At 35.2% G+C, this 19884-nt stretch overlaps 1 protein-coding gene across 1 annotated transcript in view; it reads left to right on the top strand.

Moving 5' to 3' along the window:
- The window catches only part of Gabra4 (gamma-aminobutyric acid type A receptor subunit alpha4), a 69257-nt gene that overhangs the window by 15190 nt on the left and 34183 nt on the right, over window positions 1-19884 (top strand). The window contains exons 6-8 of the mRNA XM_070013120.1: window positions 2643-2786; window positions 5996-6148; window positions 12453-12712. Of these exons, the coding sequence (XP_069869221.1) occupies window positions 2643-2786; window positions 5996-6148; window positions 12453-12712 (557 nt within the window). The remainder of the gene's footprint in view (window positions 1-2642; window positions 2787-5995; window positions 6149-12452; window positions 12713-19884) is intronic.

Genomic DNA, 19884 nt, shown 5'->3' on the forward strand with positions numbered 1-19884 from the left:
CAGTGCCATTTCTGGTTTTCTGGTGGTTAACTGGATTTCAGAGTCTCACAGACTTTACTGCCTGGGCTGGCTTTGAACCACGATCCTCAGATCTCAGCCTTATTAGTAGCTAGGATTACAGGCGTGAGCCACCAGCACCTGGCTTCATTAATATTTTTAAATAAAGAAGTAACATAACACCTCCAACAGAACCTTATTTTTATAGCCTACCAAGAAGACTGAGTTATAATTAATAGGTTGATGGTCAGGGGTGAAATTCAGTCTTATGACCAGTGTGCATGTATGGTGCTGAAATCGATAACACAATTTCTGAATGTGCTTTATTTATTTTTCAGTAATTTAGTAGTTTTTCGTTGCATGCCAAGTTCTTTACTGCAGGCCTGAGGAAGGCCAAAGTATCTCAGGGTTTTCTAAAACGACATAAATGAACATAAGCAGTACTTCCTATACAAGTGGCTGGAGCGTGACAAAAAGCCTAAGGAACTCCATTCTTACTTAAAAGCTAGGGGAAGTGAAATTTTTCATTATATTTCATGATTTCTTATAATCTTTCTTTCCCAAGAATAGATTGTAGAGAGGCTGGAGAAACAGTAGAAAACTAGAGTCTGTTGTTCCTGTATGATCAAAGGATAGTACTTGAGTGGCAGATGTGAAATAGCTTTGTTTGGGGAATTTTATAGAGATGAAGGCAACAGGATGAGATGAATGGACGGAGGACCTATGCGATTCCTGTCCTCAAGTTTCCTTCTCTGAGATGGTAGCACAGTATGATTGCTCTTCCAAGGTCTGCCTCAAACATTCAGTTCAATCAGAATCTGCCAAAAATAGATGCTGGCTTTCACTATTGCTTCAGACTCCGTCTCACTGATTGTGAAACTGTTGCCTGCTGTTATCACTGCTCATTGCTTAACTTAATGAGAATCGGCAGTCGCCATTCTTTTTATAACCCTCGTAATCACAATACTCAGTCAGCTAACCTGAAGCTAGGCAGAGTCAGTTGCTCTGACCAGTGATTGAATGAGTGAAGACAGAAAAAATACACAGCTGAAAGGGTGATTGCACTACATCTACCATTCAAATCCATTAGTGCTATAATAATTTAAGTTTCACACATGGTAGTGCTTATCCAGGGGAAGTCTTCTCTACTCTCCTTTCTAGTTTTCATTAAAAAAAAATGAAAAGCCCTCTTCTCAATGACTTAAGCATAGCTGGTATCCCATTAGGCTTCCTATGAAAATAAAGAGAGCATGTTTATAGAAGATGGTATTTTTAGACTGGGAATGTAAAAGAGGGGCACATCAGAGTCAGTAAGAAATTTTCCTGAGAAACTTAATCTTTAATTTTGCTGAAGAGAGAGAGAGACAGAGACAGAGACAGAGACAGAGAGAGACAGAGAGTCAGAGAAACTGATATGAAGCATTATAGACAAGAACAAAGTGGATGGGCTTTGGAATACATGACATAGGACAAATATACCTCAGGAGACAAATGCTAGCACATGATTGTGTGATGCGGAAGGGCAGCACAGGCTTCACAGTTGGCTTTACAAGGCTGTTGATAAAGAGATGCTTTCTGGGTATAGACTTCCTTTTGTAGAATTAAACAATTCCACTGAGTACTGCCTGTGTCCCAACCATTTTAGGAAGGTGTGTAGGGGGGGGGAGGATGGCACACAATTCTTTCTGGTTCTTTTGAACTGATTTGTGTGTGAGCAAAGCAGTCTGTTCTGAGTAGACTGGTAAGCAAGCAGCTGGTCTTGGTTTTCAGTGAACATGGAATAACAGAAAATGGGCTTAAAAATTGCCCCGGGGAAAGCATTTGTTGGAGATAGAAGAGAAAATGTTGTGATTGTGAGAGTTTAAAGGTAGTAGAACCAGTTGTGTAATTATACCCCCTAGAGAGCTTTACAAATAGCACAGCCACTTGTTTCTGCAGGATGGGTTCCAAACAGCCTGGGTCTTGCCCAGAGGCAGAGAGTAGAAGAGATGACCCCTGGAGAGCTCCCCACCAGCAGGATTCATTTTGTTTTGTTATTGTTATTAGAGGCAGCATCTGGTACACTTCTAAATGGCAGAGCTTTGTTAGTATGGAACAAATCAGGATTGGTGGGAGGCTCTGGAAGGCCCAAGTGAAAGACTTAAGAGTTTGGTAGTCCTGTTTTAGAGGATGAATACAGATGATTGTTTGCAGTAGCATGTCTTATTAGTATAGAAACAAGTTCAGGTGTGTTGATTCATATGCATCCTTGTAGATGCCTTAGTTTTAGCAGGTCCTCTAATTCTTTGGCATAAAAACAATGCATCCTGCTGATATGCGAGACTGTTTACAGAATAGTTGTAATCGTCTAAATCTGAAGCATGTTTTCAGTAAATCATAATGAGCACTGTCTTTTACTTATTCCGTTTTCTCTATGTTTTTAAGCTGTATTTACTTAGTTTATTTTTTGTCCTTTTTAAATTTTTATTTATTTTTTTGGAACTGGGGATCAAACCCAGGATGTTGAACCTGCTAGAAAAGCACTTTGCCACTGAGCTAGATCCTAGTCCTATTCCGTTTTTCCTGAGTGTGTGTCTTGGTAAGTCTTGGCCATCAATGTTGACCAAAGAGTTGCACTCTTAAGCACATCTTCTGCTCTCATTCAGATGCATATCCGAAGAGTGAGATGATTTACACCTGGACCAAAGGTCCTGAGAAATCAGTCGAAGTGCCCAAGGAGTCTTCCAGCTTAGTTCAGTATGACCTGATTGGGCAAACAGTGTCGAGCGAAACTATCAAATCCATTACCGGTGAGATGTTTAAAGGTTAAACTCAATATCATTCTTGTTCTTGGCTTCAGTTGCAAAACAATTCTGTCTTAGCTCTTTCATTGAAATACCTAGCATTATCAATGAAATGTTTTTTAGAAATAAGATTAGAAATAAACCACAGCTTAGAATTTCTTTATAATTTTATTTCAGTTTAAAATAAATTCTGACTGGTGAGACGTGAAAAGTGAATTGACTTTTTTAATATACAGAAATAAAAATTAGTGATTAGATATATTAAAAGTATTAAAAGTGGAATGAGAAGGATGGGTCTGCTTTTTTGGTGCCTTTCAAAAATCTTTTTTTTTTAAAATCTTGCCTAATTTTATAATTCACCTTCCCCCTTTTCCATAGTGAAAGTAAATTATAAAACTTAATTACAAAGTGTATGAAGGGTAGGCACTAAAAATGCCATATGAATAGATAGATGGCTATTGTGGTCCTTGGTCTTTGAAATATGACTGGAAGGAATCACGACATTTAGCTTTTCTCATCTGCAAATTGACAGATCATTGGTTGTTCTATAAACTTTTTTTTTTTTTTGGCAGTTTTGAGGTTTGAGCTCATCAGAGCCTTGTCTTTGCTACCATTTGAACCTTATCTCTAGACTTCTTTAACTTTCATTATTTTCCAAATATTGTCTTACTTTCTGCCCAAGTGGACCTGGACAGCAATTACCCTATTTATGCTTCCTATGTAGCTGGAATGGTAGGTATGTTTCATCATGAACAACTATTTATTGGTTGAGATGAGACTTGGTAAATTGCTTGCCTGGGCTGGCCTTTAACCATAATCCTCGTGATCTCTGCCTCTCAAATAGCTAGGATAACAGGCTTGAACCCCTGTGCCCAGCTAATACTTTTTTCTATATACATTTCACCAGGAAAAAAAAAAAATCAGTGATAGTTATCTGAGTCCATTTGTGCTGCTGTAACAGAGTATAATATACTTGAAGGTATATAATGAAAAGAAATGTATTTCTCACTGTCCTAGGAGCTGGAAAGTCAAAGATAAAAGTACCACTGGATTCAGTGTCTAGTGAGAGCTCATTTCCTGGTTTGTAGAATGATCTACTTCTTCTGGATACAGAAGTTTTAGTCACCTTCCAAAATAGCATCTCCAGCTGGGGATAAAGCCTTCAATACAGGAGCTTAAGAGAGGCATTGCATAGCCACACCATAATACCACTTCATTAAGTGAATGCTATTAACCATCTTCATTTCACTGATGAGGAATATGTACATAAGAAGTATTTAAGTTACTTGCTAAAGCCATGAAGCTATTATTGCTTCATGGAAAAGTTAAACTGCAAGCATAGGAATTCTGAGCATTGAAAAACTTACAAGTCTTGATGCCAGGTCAGTTCAATGTTAAAATTGTAGTAGGAGATCATGAATGAATAGTCATTGTAATACCTGGAACAAAAGTATGAAATGATGAAGTGCTTTATGTTTTAAGGGAGAAAATGATAAAGCAGTGTTGTGAAGGCATATGAGTCTAATATACTCTAATAGATGTGGAGGGCAGAAAGATTGTTCTTGGAGGCTGAATGGGGAGGGACAACAGGAAAGACTAATTAAAGGGTACAGTATTTCCATTATATAATATAATAACTCCTGGGTCTATTAAAGGACATAGTGCCTAATGCTAACAATGCCATACTGACTAGTTTAAAATTTCCTAAGAGGATAGTTATTAAGAGTTCTTATCACACACAAACAAACAAACAAAAAAAAGAAGGTGGGAGTCAACTTTTGGAGGTGATGATGGATGGATTTATGAGAGATTGTGAAAGTAGTTTCTGTTATCTATCATAACCCCTAAAATGATCTTATTATACTTTAAGCATACCATCCTTCTCTATGTTAATCATACTTTAATAAAATGGTTTACAAATTAAATATAAATAAAATAAAATGAGAGGAAATTAATTGTGAGAAATAAAACTGATTTATGAAGTCACGTCAACATTTATTTTAGCTTATTGTGTTCTTTATTTAAAGATGTTTTGTATAAATCCACATGTTTTGTCATTCTTCCCTCCCCAAAATACCTATGACTTTTATCTCCCCAACATTTGTCATGGTTGCCACCATTTGGGCAGTTCACGTCAGTTATGAACCTATATAGTTGCCTTCTATCAAGGCACGTATGAAATAAATAAAGGGGATGTGAGATCTCACAGCCTTGTGTTTCAGCCTCCTGCGAGCTTCCAGCTTCCTCAATAACTTGACCAATTTACTTCTTTCAAATGCAAAGGTAAACGTATAGCTGGTGAAATTTTAAAGTGTGTTCCACTTACTAGATGTATAGGTTATGCTTCTGTGTTATACATGTCTATATTTTCATATATCCAACATTTTCATATATCCAATATATCTTTTTCCTAAAATTCAGGCGGTTTCCTCTAAACTTGTATACATGAATGTGCATACAATGCATATAAAGGAAATACAGGTATTTATGTATAAGTGTATATATATTTTATATACAAGCAAAAAATATATATTTAAGGTCTTTCCAAAAGGAACCTTTATTTTTTCGTGAAAATGTGTATGTTTTCACTTTTTCCAGTAGTTATCTGTAAATTTTAGTTTAAAATTCTCCCCTAAAAAACACAGAAAGTTAAAGCTAATTGCTTCAGCATTTTATATATATATATATATATTATATATACTTTTTTTTTTTTTTGGTTGGCCTGAACTCTGGGCCTGGGTGCTGTCCCTCAGTTCTTCAGCTCAATGCTAGTGCTCTACCACTTGAGCCACAACGTCACTTCTGTTTTCTGAGTGGTTTATTGGAGATAAGTTTCACAGACTTTCCTGCCCATGCTGGCTTTGAACTATGATCCTCAGATCTCAGCCTCCTGAGTAGCTAGGATTACAGTGTGAGCCACCAGCTCCTGGCCTTCATTACAATATTTTTAAAGGAGAAAATACTGTAATTAAAAAGTAAAGTCCAATTTACTAAGTGACTTAACCCTTACACAGAATAAAAATATTTCCTGAATATGATGTTCATTATCACGGTTGTTCTATTCTCTACCACACCCCAGTAGGAAACTATATATTTCTTACAGAAGACCATGTCTTTGCTCAGAATCCTGTTTGTTTGTTTGAAATACGATCAAGAAATGACTCAATAATTGCTTACAGAATAAACAAAGCCCTTTATTCATGCTCTCATTGCAGGTGAATACATTGTCATGACCGTTTACTTTCACCTCAGACGGAAGATGGGCTATTTTATGATTCAGACGTATATTCCATGCATTATGACAGTGATCCTTTCTCAAGTTTCATTCTGGATAAATAAGGAATCCGTTCCAGCTAGGACTGTGTTTGGTAATTGCAATTCATTTCTTGGGTATTTTTTCCATATTCTGTTTTGATTATGATTCATGAGAATAGCCCTTAGGTAATTCTATGAAAATATTAAACATGAATACATCATTGAGGATATAAAGAATCACATGAGTTTCCTTTTTTAGCTAATAAATCCAAAATGCTAATGCTTGGGGAAACCTGTCCTCTGACTCTGGGATCCCCTCCCCCCCTCAGATTTTCCTTGTTGAGAATCAGTCAGAGGAAGACTAAGTGTGAATATAATTTCACTTTCCACGATATTCCTGAGCTTCTAGCATAATGCTGTGTCATTGCATTAAATTTATATGTCGGTGTTAAAATGAAGTGCATTGAGAGCTTAAAATAAAACAAACAAAAGTCATGGTTGAACAAATATGCAAGTCTTAGAATACCTTGGCTTTAATGAAGAGGAACAAATAGTTTAAATGGTTTAAAGGCATTGAATTGGAAGGTATTATGTGCTTAATTTATAAACTCATTGTTATATTCCAGCTACACCACATTTTTCTAAACCAGTGTTTGTTTGTTTTGTCCTTAGCATCGTGGCTTCTTATACAGTGAGTTCTAAATGGAATGGAGTTCAGAACGTTTGAGTTCAAAGGCTCATACGTTGTTGTTGTTGTTGTTTTAGTGGCAGCATCTAATCCAGGATGGACTTCAAGTCACTCTGTGACCCAGGCTGAGTCAGGATCCTTTTTTTCTTAGGTTTCCATGTTTTACAAGCTGTTTATTACACACACTGTGTTCCACAGTGCCGAGTTTATGATTTTAACATTTTTGGAATTTATTTACTGTCTTTAATGTAGCCATCATGGATTTTCATCATAAAATTATTCTATTTACTTTATTTCTTGTTATTGTGAGTGGACTATGAAGCTTTCATTGTTGGGATAGGAAGGATTCCATTGGAATAGAGGCATAGTTCTCATAAAGATTCTAGTATCCTTGGCCTTTTCTATTTGGTAGTGTCAAAGTCAGAGTGATGAGAAGGAATTGGAGGCAATGGAGACCTTTTATCCTACTCCAATCCTCTTACAGAGAAGGGTGTCTCAATATCTTGGATAGAAGTGATTTATTCCTGTATAGATACTCCTTCCATAGTCAATCACCCACTCTTTAATCATACTTGACAAACTCATTCAGAGGGTCAGTGTTGGAGTCAGGCTGTGATCATAGGGAGCCAATGACAAGAGATCATGGTTCTACTTACTTCAAGTAGAAAATGTGGGATACATTTCAGCTACCCGATGTAAGTTCTATGAAAGAAAAAAAATAAGCATTGGCTACCAATAGTCAGGGTTCAGAACCCAAATCTGCTTATTATTTTCTCCATCATCATAGCATTGCATTACTACATCTCTTCCTCGCAGACTAGTGAAGATTTAATTTCTGTACTGTATTGGAATGCTTATATTTCTTTTATATAGAGGAGATTTGTTTCATCCTCACTTAGTTTCGTCCATTTTAGGAATAACATATATCTCTAGTGTGGTCCACTAGGCATTCTGAAAGTCTTGATGTTTTTAATCTCATTTATCATTTTAACACTTGTACTAAACGTGGACCTTTACTGTTATGCTTTACTGTTATTCTATAGACAAGAAATATCTACTGAAGCTCAGCACAAGATCACAGTCTTTTCATGCTAGTAATAAAAAAATATTAAAATTTTGGAAGCTAGTATGAATCAAAAATTTTAAGCCTCATATATCATTTAGGATTTACAAATATGAAAATCTCTTGTACACATATTATCTTTATTTTCCCTGTGATAATAAGAATAAGAAGACAAAATTCTAACTATCCATAGGTATGAGATATTACCTTTGGTTCTAAACTCAACATCTACCACTTACTGGATATAAGTCTGGTGATTTTATTCTGTTTCTTCATATGTTTAAACACTATGAATGATTATACTTACATCATAGGATTTCTATAGGATTAAATGAGTTCATTTGAATATAGCACTTGAAATAACTGTAGATACTATAACTTGAATGACCTGGGTGATTTAGTATGATCATGATTGATGGAGAAATCTGAGTTCTTTCTTGATCGATTTCAAATCTCCCCTTCCCTGCAAATACACAATTGTGTAAGAAAATTAAGTAGAATGTAGTAAGGATGGCATTATTACTTTATATTGCTCTCATTATCTTATTTAATTGTCTCAATAATTCAACAAGGTAGTCATTGATCATTTTTTATAGATAAGGAAAATGACTGGAAGATAATAAGAAACTTGTATTGACATAAAATTATAAGTGGTGAACCTAAGACCTTAGTTACTTGTCTTTAAATAGGCTGAGGGATGTGGTGGCTTGTGAGGAATTTCAGGTCAGCAGGATGAGATTCTATGAATATGCACAGAAGATACTTTGTGAATAGGACTTTTTATTTGGAATTCTCCATTTTCTCCTGTTTGGGCTCATATGCCAAAGTATTGGCTTTGACTGATTAGGAAAATTATGCCAATAGTTAAGTCTGCAAAGTCCCAAGAATGGTAATTATTAGACTATTTATTGAGGATCTAGAATGGAACTTTCCCAGTGAAGTAAAATGTTCAGTGTTTTGGAACATTAGCAATTTATTCCATATGAGCTTTTGGTAACCATGACTTCTGGGTAGTGTTTTTTTTTTTTTCTTGACTCTCTTTTCCCTCTTACATACCAGAAAGATCATTTGGTGGCTCAGAGATGTTAGTAGTGATGATGCAAAAACAAAACTTCCAAGCATCAGTGCAAATTTAACAAGCAGAGTGTGCTTAAATTCTTTTCAAAGACCTTTTATCTCCAAGCTTATGTGACTCTTAAGTTCTCTAATTATTCCAGTATGGTAAAACATTAAACATGCCAGTTGCCAGCTGGCATATCTAAATCATTGCTATTTCATTTTCTTGGAATGGCCAGCCAAAAATTCACTCTTTTGTACACTGGTCGCCTGCTCTTACATATTCTCTCTCGGCCCTTGAGCCAGCCAATATGCTTACTTAACATTCTAAATGCAAGGACTGGCACCAATACTTAAACATGCAAAAAAAAAGTAGTTATAGCTCTGAAATATTTTCAGGGCAGAGTAGGCTACAACAGTGACATCAAAGGTACTTTTTTCCTAGTGGCAGAAGAAGCATGAATTCTCATCTGAAAGGTTGGCTTCTGTTTGCTATTCTATTAGCGCTTATTCAACCAAAGGCTCTGCCTGAAACCATATGTGATAAGCAACCCCTTGTCTTGAAGCAACCCCTTGTCTTGTTAGTACTTTCTTCAGATGTGGACACCAGATAAACAAAATGTATACAAATATCGTAAGTTTTTAAAAAACAATTTTAATTTTGTTTCTTACACCAGCCACTTTCCTAATTTTTTTCCCCAACAGCTATAAATGGAAACATGTTTTGGGAGGGAGTCCAAAGGCTGGGGGTGGGGGGAGGAGGGAGAGGGAATGGAGGGAGGAAGGATGAGAAAATGCAGTCATCACATTCAATGTGCATTATGTAAAAACTGAACATGTAACTTGAGAGTAGTGATGGAAGGGGGAAATGGAGGAGAACTACAGAAGAGGTGACATTGATCATGAAGCATTGTGCTCATAGCCTGACTTTTGAAATGGTAACCACATTATACAACCACTGAGTAATTAAATAAATAAAATAAAAATAGAAACCATAGCATTTTGGGTACTATTCCATACACTTTAAAATCAAACTAAGGCAAAACAATTTAAAAATCTACTTGTCTTTATATATACATTTTTTGTATTTGTATCTGTAGCTTAATTTAAATGATTAACTTGTTGGACTTCCCCTAAATAATCAAAATATTACTTCTGGGTTTTTTGCTCAATAATTGACATTCATTTCTTGCTTGGTCAGTATTAACAAGTTTTTTTTTTCCAGATGAGATGATAAGAAAATGAAAACCATTACTTTTAGGCTCAGGATAACTCATTCTATTACAAAGAAAAATAAAAATGTTTACAGAAACAAGGGGGATCTTAAGTTTCTGGTGTTTGAATTCCTGTTTCCTTTTTGGTTATCACATTATGGTCTCTATGTTTTTCTGAGCACTGAGTCATATTTTTATTTAAACTGCACTCTCCACATTTTATGTTTCAAGTACTTTCAGCATAATTTCTATGCCATTAGAAAGAACACACTGCTTGAAGACCAAAGAGTGCTGCAGAACATTTAAAATTCTTAGCCCATTGCACATAAGTTGCACAATAAAAGAGGGAAAATATTTGCTTTAACTTTTAAATTTTGTAATTACAGTTTTCTCAGAGTTATTGTAATATTTACTCACATATTACACAGCCAGTAAAAGAAAATTACCCTATTCCTGAAATTTGAAATTGATGCTGAATTATTCAAAGGTCTCTTTTTGAATCAAAGTCCAACCAATTTACTCTGTTATAACTTCATGGACCTTTAGTTGTCTATATATATGACTGAATACACTTATTTTAAAATCTACTTTAACCATTAAAAGAAACCATGAGAATAATTGTATGAGAAGGAATATGATCTAATCTTCAAACTTCCTTCTCTGTATAGTTTATGGAACGTGTTTAAAAGATCTATAGCTCATGGATTGCAGAGACTTTTTAATTTTCCCATGTTCAAGTTATCAGTGATTCAGAAGGGAATTGAACTTAGAGAACAAAGATTGGTCTGGAAGTGGAAAAGTTTTTACTTCCCACGCATTTGTCATGTGCTTGTCACTAAAAGAATCCTGTCTCCATAGCACTATTCAATCTGACTGTTCTCCAGTTTGCTCTATACAATCACACTGGAAAAGACCTTACATATGTGAGACAAAAAGGAAATAGTCCAGGGAAGAATTAAATTAAATGCTAATTAATGAAAACAAGTGCTAAATTGAGGAGACAGGATTATCCCTAAAACAACATATCTATTACCTTTTATTGTATGAGCTGACTATGCATTATTTTGCCTTTCAGCTTGGGATTGACATGAATTGGAATATGCATTTTAAATGCCTTCATCATTGCCATCATCGTCATCATCATCACTATCTATCACCACCATCCATCATCCTCATCTCCACATGCCTGGGTGTGTCAACTTCAGGACCTATCCTAGGTGTTATACAGGATGAGTTCAAAAGGATTTAGTAAGATAGTCGCATCTGGCAAAAGGACAATTAAATTATCGTTAGCTTTCTCAAATAATGCATTGCTCTGTGGTTTGAATGGCAAGTGGAATTTTTTCCTTTTCTTTCTTTTATCTTTTCTTCTTCTTTTCTTTCTTTTTGAGACCAAGTCTCATAGCCCAGACTGGCCTTGTGCTTAATATGTACTTCAGGCTGGCATTGAACCCATGATCCTACTGACTTTATCTTTCCAGTGCTGGAATTATTGCTGTCTACTACCAAGTCCAGCTGGCAAGTGGAGTTTTCTATTGAGAATGGTGCAGACCATTTCTGGAAATGGTGGCGGGAAGTTTTCCTAGCCATAATATTTCAGAAGAGGAAAATTGATGGAGAAGTACTCCTATTTTTGTGTCAAATATTTTTCCTGCCATAAATTGATGGGTGATTAAAAAAAACACCTCATAGCTTAAGCCAACCACTCTAAAAATCAATTTGGGAAAATACAAAATAGATTTGTAATTTTAATGAATTATTATGCTGAGCATAGAATAAATTTATTTTTTAATTCTATAGATAATGGTTAAAGATAAGGATATATATACATATATGCATATAAATGTATATATGTATTATATATAAATATATAACTGTATATAACATCTATGCTTTTATTGACAGTAATCCTCAATGGCAGTGGACAATATTTATCCAGAAAATTTTGATGCTCCAATTGAGGAGATTGATGTTCCTTGTTTTCTACTGTGAAGTCGCAGCATTAATGCACTGTTCTTGTTAAGTGTGTATCTTAATTCCTTAGCTATACTGGCTCAGATTCCAGTATTGATTCACTTATGACCTTTACATACTTTTCCATTTTTACAGCAAACCCTGTGGGAATAAATGAAGACTCAGTAAGTTTGTTCACCTTAAGTTAAGCCACATTGAGCCAATGATCATAAGACCCTAAAACTGAATGCTATCCATCTCTCAATTCAAAGTTTATATTTTGCTCAATGACCAAGATCCAAATCCTCCACCAAAAGTGGCTTGGTTTGGGTAATTGTTTGATTTGTGAAGCTCCTATCATTTAATTACTTAGGGCTTTATTTGTTCGTTTTGTTTTGTGTAGAGGTAACAGTAAGGCGTGTCTTTGCTCTTTTGCCTTAAAGGAATAACCACTGTCCTCACTATGACCACACTGAGCATCAGCGCCAGGCACTCTTTGCCTAAAGTGTCCTACGCTACCGCCATGGATTGGTTCATAGCTGTCTGCTTTGCTTTTGTATTTTCGGCCCTTATTGAGTTTGCTGCTGTCAACTATTTCACCAATGTTCAAATGGAAAAAGCCAAAAAGAAGGCATCTAAACCTCTTCCAGAGACTCCAGCTGCTCCAGTGCTCAGAGAAAGGCATCCTGAAACACCTGTGCAGGTATTTGACTTCATCTCTTTCCTTCTAAGATGGTCATTTCTTGATCCAACTTGCATGATAAACTAACACAAAAACTGAAGGTATCAAGGACTGTCTTTAAATAATTTAAAATTCCAAGAGACTATAACAAGGTATTCATGAATTCAGACTTTATACCAGGGATGATGAGTTGAAATAAACAGCTACAAATGTGCTAAAAATAGTAAAGCTCATTTATTTCTGAAAGTTTATTACCAAGTTAAAAGTCATGAAAGGGGCAAAGGCTCATGTATACTATATAAGAGGAGCCTGTAGATGGCATCTAGTGGGTTAGAAAGATGGTTTAGTGGAGTTTATTTAACAAAGTAAAACCATGACTGTTTATTTCTTGTGGTTTGGGATCGATACCCATCCCAAGGTGATAGTTCTTCATGTGGCCTGTCATTAGAGCTACTCCATTGGGTCAGCTTTCTCTTGCATTAAAATAAGAGAAAAATAAACCAGCAAACATTTGGTTCATCAGAGACTCGGATTTTAGAAATTAAGTCTTCATTTTCCTATGGCCTTTAATTGAATAGAAAAAAAACCGGTATCTTCAGGAACAGGAAATGCAACAGGCAGACTCCTCTCTCTTCTCTCCCTCCTCTTTCTTCCCCTTGTCACCTGTCTCCTGTCTTCTCCCTTCTCTTTATCAGTCTTTCTTTCTGTTACTTTGATATCTTTCTACCTGCCTGTTTTCTCTCCCTTTCATTCTTTTCAGCTTCTTTTTATGAATCATGAGAAAATTGTCTATAGTTAAGTATACATAGCCTACTGTAGATGACATGAAAAGTATCAAATTTCTTTGGTGTGCCTGTTCCAAAAATCCAAGTGTAATAGTAGTCACCTGCTTCTTTCTTTACTAGTGCTATCTCAATCCCTTCTTCATTATTAACTCATGCAGCAAATATATAGTTAATGCCAACTATGCAACAGACTCTGTGTAAAATCTAAGATTCAATAATGTTTCTTAAAAAAACAACAAAAAACCCCAAGAGACATCCTGTGATATGGATTTGCATTTTTGGGGGGTAAGAGAGGAGTGGAAACACACAATAATTAAACAAGTACTAGATTTAGGATAGTAATAGAGCTGTCAGGAAGTCAGGGAACTAGTTAAGAAAGCTGTGATTCAGTTCTCAGAAAGAATATGAGTATTGAGCAAAGTGACTAGGTATCTACTCTTGCAAAGATTAACTGGTCAGAGTTTATAGCTGGTCAGTTTATACTTCTGCTTCTAAAGGACTTTGGGCACTAGTCTCTGAGAATGCCATCAAAACAAAATGAATCTCTTTCACTAAGTTTGTAGCTTATATTTTTTCCTGATAGCCTCAATTTCATCTACAAGATTTCCAAAATCATCAGACTGAATTTCACAGACTGTTTTCATTTAAAACTTGCTGATTCAGTATGCAGTTTCTTCCTTTCCCATCCTGTTTGATTTCTCTTATCCACTGGTAACCATAGTCCCCAGGGGGCCTTTTATTATTGTTTTACTTGATTGTAGCCAAGCTTTGATCAAAGCTTCTCTAAATTTGTTTCTGCTTTTGATTATTTGGTTATTGATAATTTTAAATTATTACTTTATCTGGAAGTTAATTTTATCACTCCTTCTTTTGGATTCTTGGATTTACTGTATAAAATTTATTTTCTTGGTTTTATATTTACTAATATTTTTTATTGCAATGATCTTTGCTTTGCAGACAGCTTGGGTAATGACTTGTAATTCTGATATGGAGTATCAGCATTTTTGCTAAATACCCTGCAATTATCTTGCTGTTTTCATTTCTTTCTTTTCTTAATTTTGAATTTTGTGTATTCCCGTTCTCTTTTTCTCTCTCTGTGCTCTTCTTTTTGAACTAAAAATTATCTGGAGATAATATTAAAAACTTAAAGTGGAATTCTTATTCATTTATTTTCTCTAATTTTTTTTGTTGTATCACATCTATTAAAAATACTACCAATACTGATTTGAATGATAGAGATAGCTTTATTTTGCCCTAAGTTATGCTAAAATGCTGATAAAAATTGAATGGCAATAGAAAACATAATTTTTAGTTATTAAATTAATTTTGCTTAAAGCATTGTATTTTACTGCTTCAGTCAGTTACAATTCTGTCAAGTATTATACTGATTTTTTTCATTTTAACTATTTTTGTTTTATATATTTTGATGCTATAAATGCTCTATTCCATATCAACCTACTAATTTAATCATGAAATAAACTTAAATTTTTTTCCATCGGAATTCTTCTTTTTTAAATTTTATTATAAAGGTGATGTACACAGGCGTTATAGTTACATGAGTCAGGTAGTGAGTACATTTCCTTTTTTTTTTTTTTTTTTTTTTTTTGAGTCCGGTCGTGGGGCCTGAACTCTGGATCTGGGCGCTGTCCCTCAGCTCTTCAGCTCAAGGCTAGCACTCTACCATTTGAGCACAGCGCCACTTCCGGCTTTTTTTTTCTTTTTGCTTATGTGGTGCTGAGGAATCGAACCAAGGGCCTCAGGCATGCAAGGCAAGCCCTCTACCACTGAGCCACCTTCCAAGCCCCTGAGTACATTTCCTTTTGAACAGTGTCATCCCCTCCCTCATTCTAATAAAATTGATTTTATTTTAATTGTTTTCCCATTTTCTTTTCTTTGTCTTCAGAGTGTTCAGATTCAAACCCACAGCCTGGCACATGCTAGACAAGAATTCTGCCTCTGACTTTTAACATGGCTTTCATTTTAATATTTTTCATCTCTCCTTTTTGTACTTAGAATTGAACTCAGAGCCTAGACTTGCCCTAACAATTAAGCTATACTTCCAACTCCTTATTCCTAGTATTCCTGTGTGTGTGTACACACCCATATACGTATGTAGGTTCTGGAGCTTGAACTCAGGGCCTGAGCACTGTCCCTGAGGTTTTTTGCTCAAGGCTAGCACACTTCCACTTAACCCACAGCTCCACTTCTGGATTTTTTGGGTGGTTATTTGGAGATAAGAGTCTTACAGGCTTCTTGTTCAGCTAACTTTGAACTGTGATCTTCAGATCTCAGCCTCCTGAGAAGCTAGGATTACAGTCATCAGCCACTGGCTCCCAGCCTTATTCTTTTTATTGATATTAACATTTTTCTATTCTATTTTTAGTTTGAATTTTTCCATATTATTTGTTTCCTCATGTACTCTGCAATTTGTATGGCTGATTTTTATATCACTGGTGGTTAACTAATGTTTAAAACAACATATTTCAACTAGTGATTTTTAAAAAAATTAATATTGAAATTATTAAACACACTGACCGGCCCATATAGCTACTCACTCAGCCCAATTCCAGGACTGCACTAGTTCTATATATTTTAGATTTGGAAATGTATTTTTATACCCCTAGAACCTCAGCTACCAGGAGACAAAGGTGGAAAGGAGTTATAGAGTGAGACTGTCTCAAGAAATAAAAATCAAAAGAAGGGCTGAAGGTGTGGCTAAAATGATGGCACAATGACTACTACTATAACTGCTGCTGCTGCTACTATTACTACTACTAATCATAATTGCTGCAGTACTTTTCATTCTTTGCAAACTGGTAGACTTACTGTACTGATGAAATGATGAAACATTATAAATCCTTGCAAGTACCATTACTTATATTCTAAATAATTCTACAGAATTATTTAGAAGACATTCCATCTCTTGACTATAGTAATTACTACCACCAGTAAAGTCTCATTTGAGCTCACCCAATTGGCAAAGTCAGTTCTTCCTGAAGGACTCCTCTTTACATCATAGAGCTCATGCTCTGAGCACGTGGCATACAAGGACAAGAAAATGAAATGTGTTTTTGAGATGTGTTTTTGAAAAGTGAAGAACTAACATTTCAACATTAATAAGGGCTTTAAAATAAAACTAGTCGGGACTGGGAAGGTGGCTCAATGGCAGAGTTCTTGTCTTACATGCATGAGGCCCTAGGTTCGATTCCTCAGCACCACATAAAAAAAGCTGGAAGTAGCCCTGTGTCTCAAGTGCTAACCTTGAGTTGAAGAGCTTAGGGACAGCACCCAGGCCCAGAGTTCACGCCCCACAACCAATAAATAAATTAATTAAATTAAAATTAAAATAAGCTAGTCAAAATGCACATCATGTATGTCAAGTGACTATGTATATGAAATAGATTATGCCTCTTGAGCAGTTTACTGAAGAATGCTGATGTTCTAATGACCAGTTTTCTAATAACTGATTGACTTGGTCCCCTCAACTACTGAGTGCCGCTCCCTAGGGAAGTGCAGTTGTCTTTGGAGTGTCCAGTTGTTACTGAATAGCTGAGGTTACAAGTTCTACTGTGAAAATTAAGAACATTTTGAATGGGAGAAAAATGGGGAGGTAAATAAATGGGAAGAAAGAAAGTTTGTCAGTGGAGGTTATAATCAGACAGCTGAAATTTACTCATTCAAACATGTGTTCCAAACTTGTAATCTATGCTGCTGGATTTATTTGAGAAACACTGCCTTTGTTTAGATGGTGTTTGAGTCTTTCATTGGAGTGAGACTTAAGAGTTCAATCACATTTAGTTGTTCAGTAGTCCTTTGGGAAACTCACCTGTGGATTGATTTGTTGTCACCATACACGACCTATGGACTGTTAATGGCCTGGCAGAGCCTTATTTCTATTCTTTGGAGGATTGGAAAACATATGGTTTATGTAATGTTCTTGAAACAAGGAGAAAGCCCACTAAGCAGAATGCAAGAGTATCTATCCTGTAATGTATGTTTAGATGTCTCAGGAGACAAAGCAGTTTATTGTGTTTCTGCTTTTCGCTACTGTAATTCTGCCCTTGACTCTGTTCTTCAGCTGGGGATGAGCTTCATTCTCCTGGTTGTCTTTCCATGTCCTCACTGTTTCTTATGTACTTGCTCTTGAATAACTTAAAAAATATATACAAAAGTATGTATTTAAAAAGATCACTTGGCTATATTCTTTAGTCCATTTCAGCCGCAAGGAGTACACATTAATGTATACACACTATATTTTATTCACAATATAGTTCTTTTTTTGATGTTAGTCCTAGGGCTTGAACTTAGGATATGGGTGCTATCCTTGAGCTTTCCTGATTAAGGCTAGTGCTCTATCAGTTGAGCCACAGCTCCATTTCTGGCTTATTGGTGGATAATTTCATATGAGTCTCACAGATTTTCTTGCCTGGGCTGGATTTGTACCATGATCTTCAGATCTCAGCCTCCTGAGGAGTACCTGGTATTATACACATGAACCACCAGTGCCTGGAAAGAATAACCTTTTCTAATTGAACCCTTATTTTGTGTAATATATTATGTGATGAGTTTTACATATGAAACTTAATAAAGATAAAGAAACTAAGTCTCATTACATGATCATGCTAACACAACCAAAAAGGACATACCTAATATTGAAATTAATTCAGTTGTGCCTGCATGCAGAGCTCATTTTCATATATCTATCTACATATTTAATTTATGTTTAAAAAGCAAACATTAGAGAGTGGGTGTTTATAATTATAGATTTAAATATATAAATATGTATACATGTGTATATATAGGTATAGATATAGATAAACAATAAGCATTTCAATAATATTTTTCCAAGTAATTAATAATTGTGTACTACTTGGAATGAATTTCATGTGACAATCAAAGGAACTTTTACAGGCATTTTGTTTCTAATTTAATTCTAATTAACCTATAGTATACGTACTCTTTTTATGCATTTTTACCAATGAGGACGCTATTAGCTAGGGATCATGTTATCTGCCCAAGGACATCTAACTAGTAAGTAGCAAGGCAGGATAAATGAGCTCTGTGCTTTTGAGCCTCAAGCCTTAGTGACTGATTAGATATGTTGGAGGAGACATGGAGAATGAGATAGAATGAGATGGATAGTGATGGCATCATTCACTAGGATAGGGAAGAAAAATGAAGTACATTTGATGAAGAAGCTAATTAGTTCAAGTTTAGATAGGTGGAAACATTCATAGCAGGATATTTCCTTCCTTTACTACAGTAATGATGGCTATGCTTTTAAAATTACAAGTACATACTTCTCCTTTGCTTGTATTTCTATTTCTATATACCTAGTTATTATTTCTCTTTATTTTCATTCTACTATACTATTTGTGCTGTAACTTTTTAATTTTAAAGTATTCATAGATACTTACACAACAGTATTCAGTATGAGTGGGCAGTAAACAGAGCTGTTTACTCTGCTGAGAGTCTTTAGGAGAAAGATGACATAAAAAGAATATATAAACAGTGTAATATATACCTTGGATTCAGGGAGAATCTCATTTTTTCCCATTCTATCCAGTCTTATGAGTTAATGTTATCTCCCATCTGGGCCTATTTTGAGTCAGTTTCAGAGTCTCAAGGAGGTAGTCTCCAGTTCTAAATCTATAAAGTGAGGGTAATAATAGAGCCTATTAGAAGGGCTTATAGTGAGAATTAAATTACATCTTGCATGTAAAGTCTGCAGCATGGTGCTTATGTCCTGTAAACCATATCTGTTATAATAACTATGCTAAATTTTCTTAGGCAATTTAAGTATTTAAAGTATGTGTGACCTCATTTATTACTATATAACATTCTCTGGTATTTTCCTTAAATTGTTTCATGTGTGGCTACTATAGTTACTTAAGTAACTAAGTGTGCTCATTGATAAAATAGATTGTGGCTTCATTTTATTTTCCAGTGAAGTTCTTAGCATAGTATTTAGCAGTTACAGTTGTTCATTGATTCATTATGATCCAAATATAGGAATTACACAATAGAAATTCTATTTCTTCTGAAAAGCAACATATTTTATTACCAATTTTCAAAACTGTATCTTCTACGTAAAATCCAATCTTAGGAAATAGGTAACGAATATAAGTAAGTAAGTGAGCCACAACACAGTCACTGTGAGATTTTAGGATAGTATTCCTAACATTCTTTTCTGGTCTTTTTTTAAAATCAATGCATAATAATTGTACATATTTATGTGGTAAATAATTGTATTTCAATTCATATAGATACTGGATATGATTGCATTTGAGATACTCTTGTCAACAGTTGGCGATAGCTAGTGGGTGGTAGTAGAAGACTGAAGAGAACACTGGGGGAAAAAAAGCAAAAGAAATAAATAACCTTGGCAAATCTACCCATGTAGCTGTG

The sequence above is a fragment of the Dipodomys merriami genome, unplaced genomic scaffold, assembly GCF_024711535.1.
Source record: "Dipodomys merriami isolate MVZ:Mamm:240054 unplaced genomic scaffold, mDipMer1.0.p SCAF_9, whole genome shotgun sequence".
NCBI classification, from domain to species: Eukaryota; Metazoa; Chordata; class Mammalia; order Rodentia; family Heteromyidae; genus Dipodomys; species Dipodomys merriami.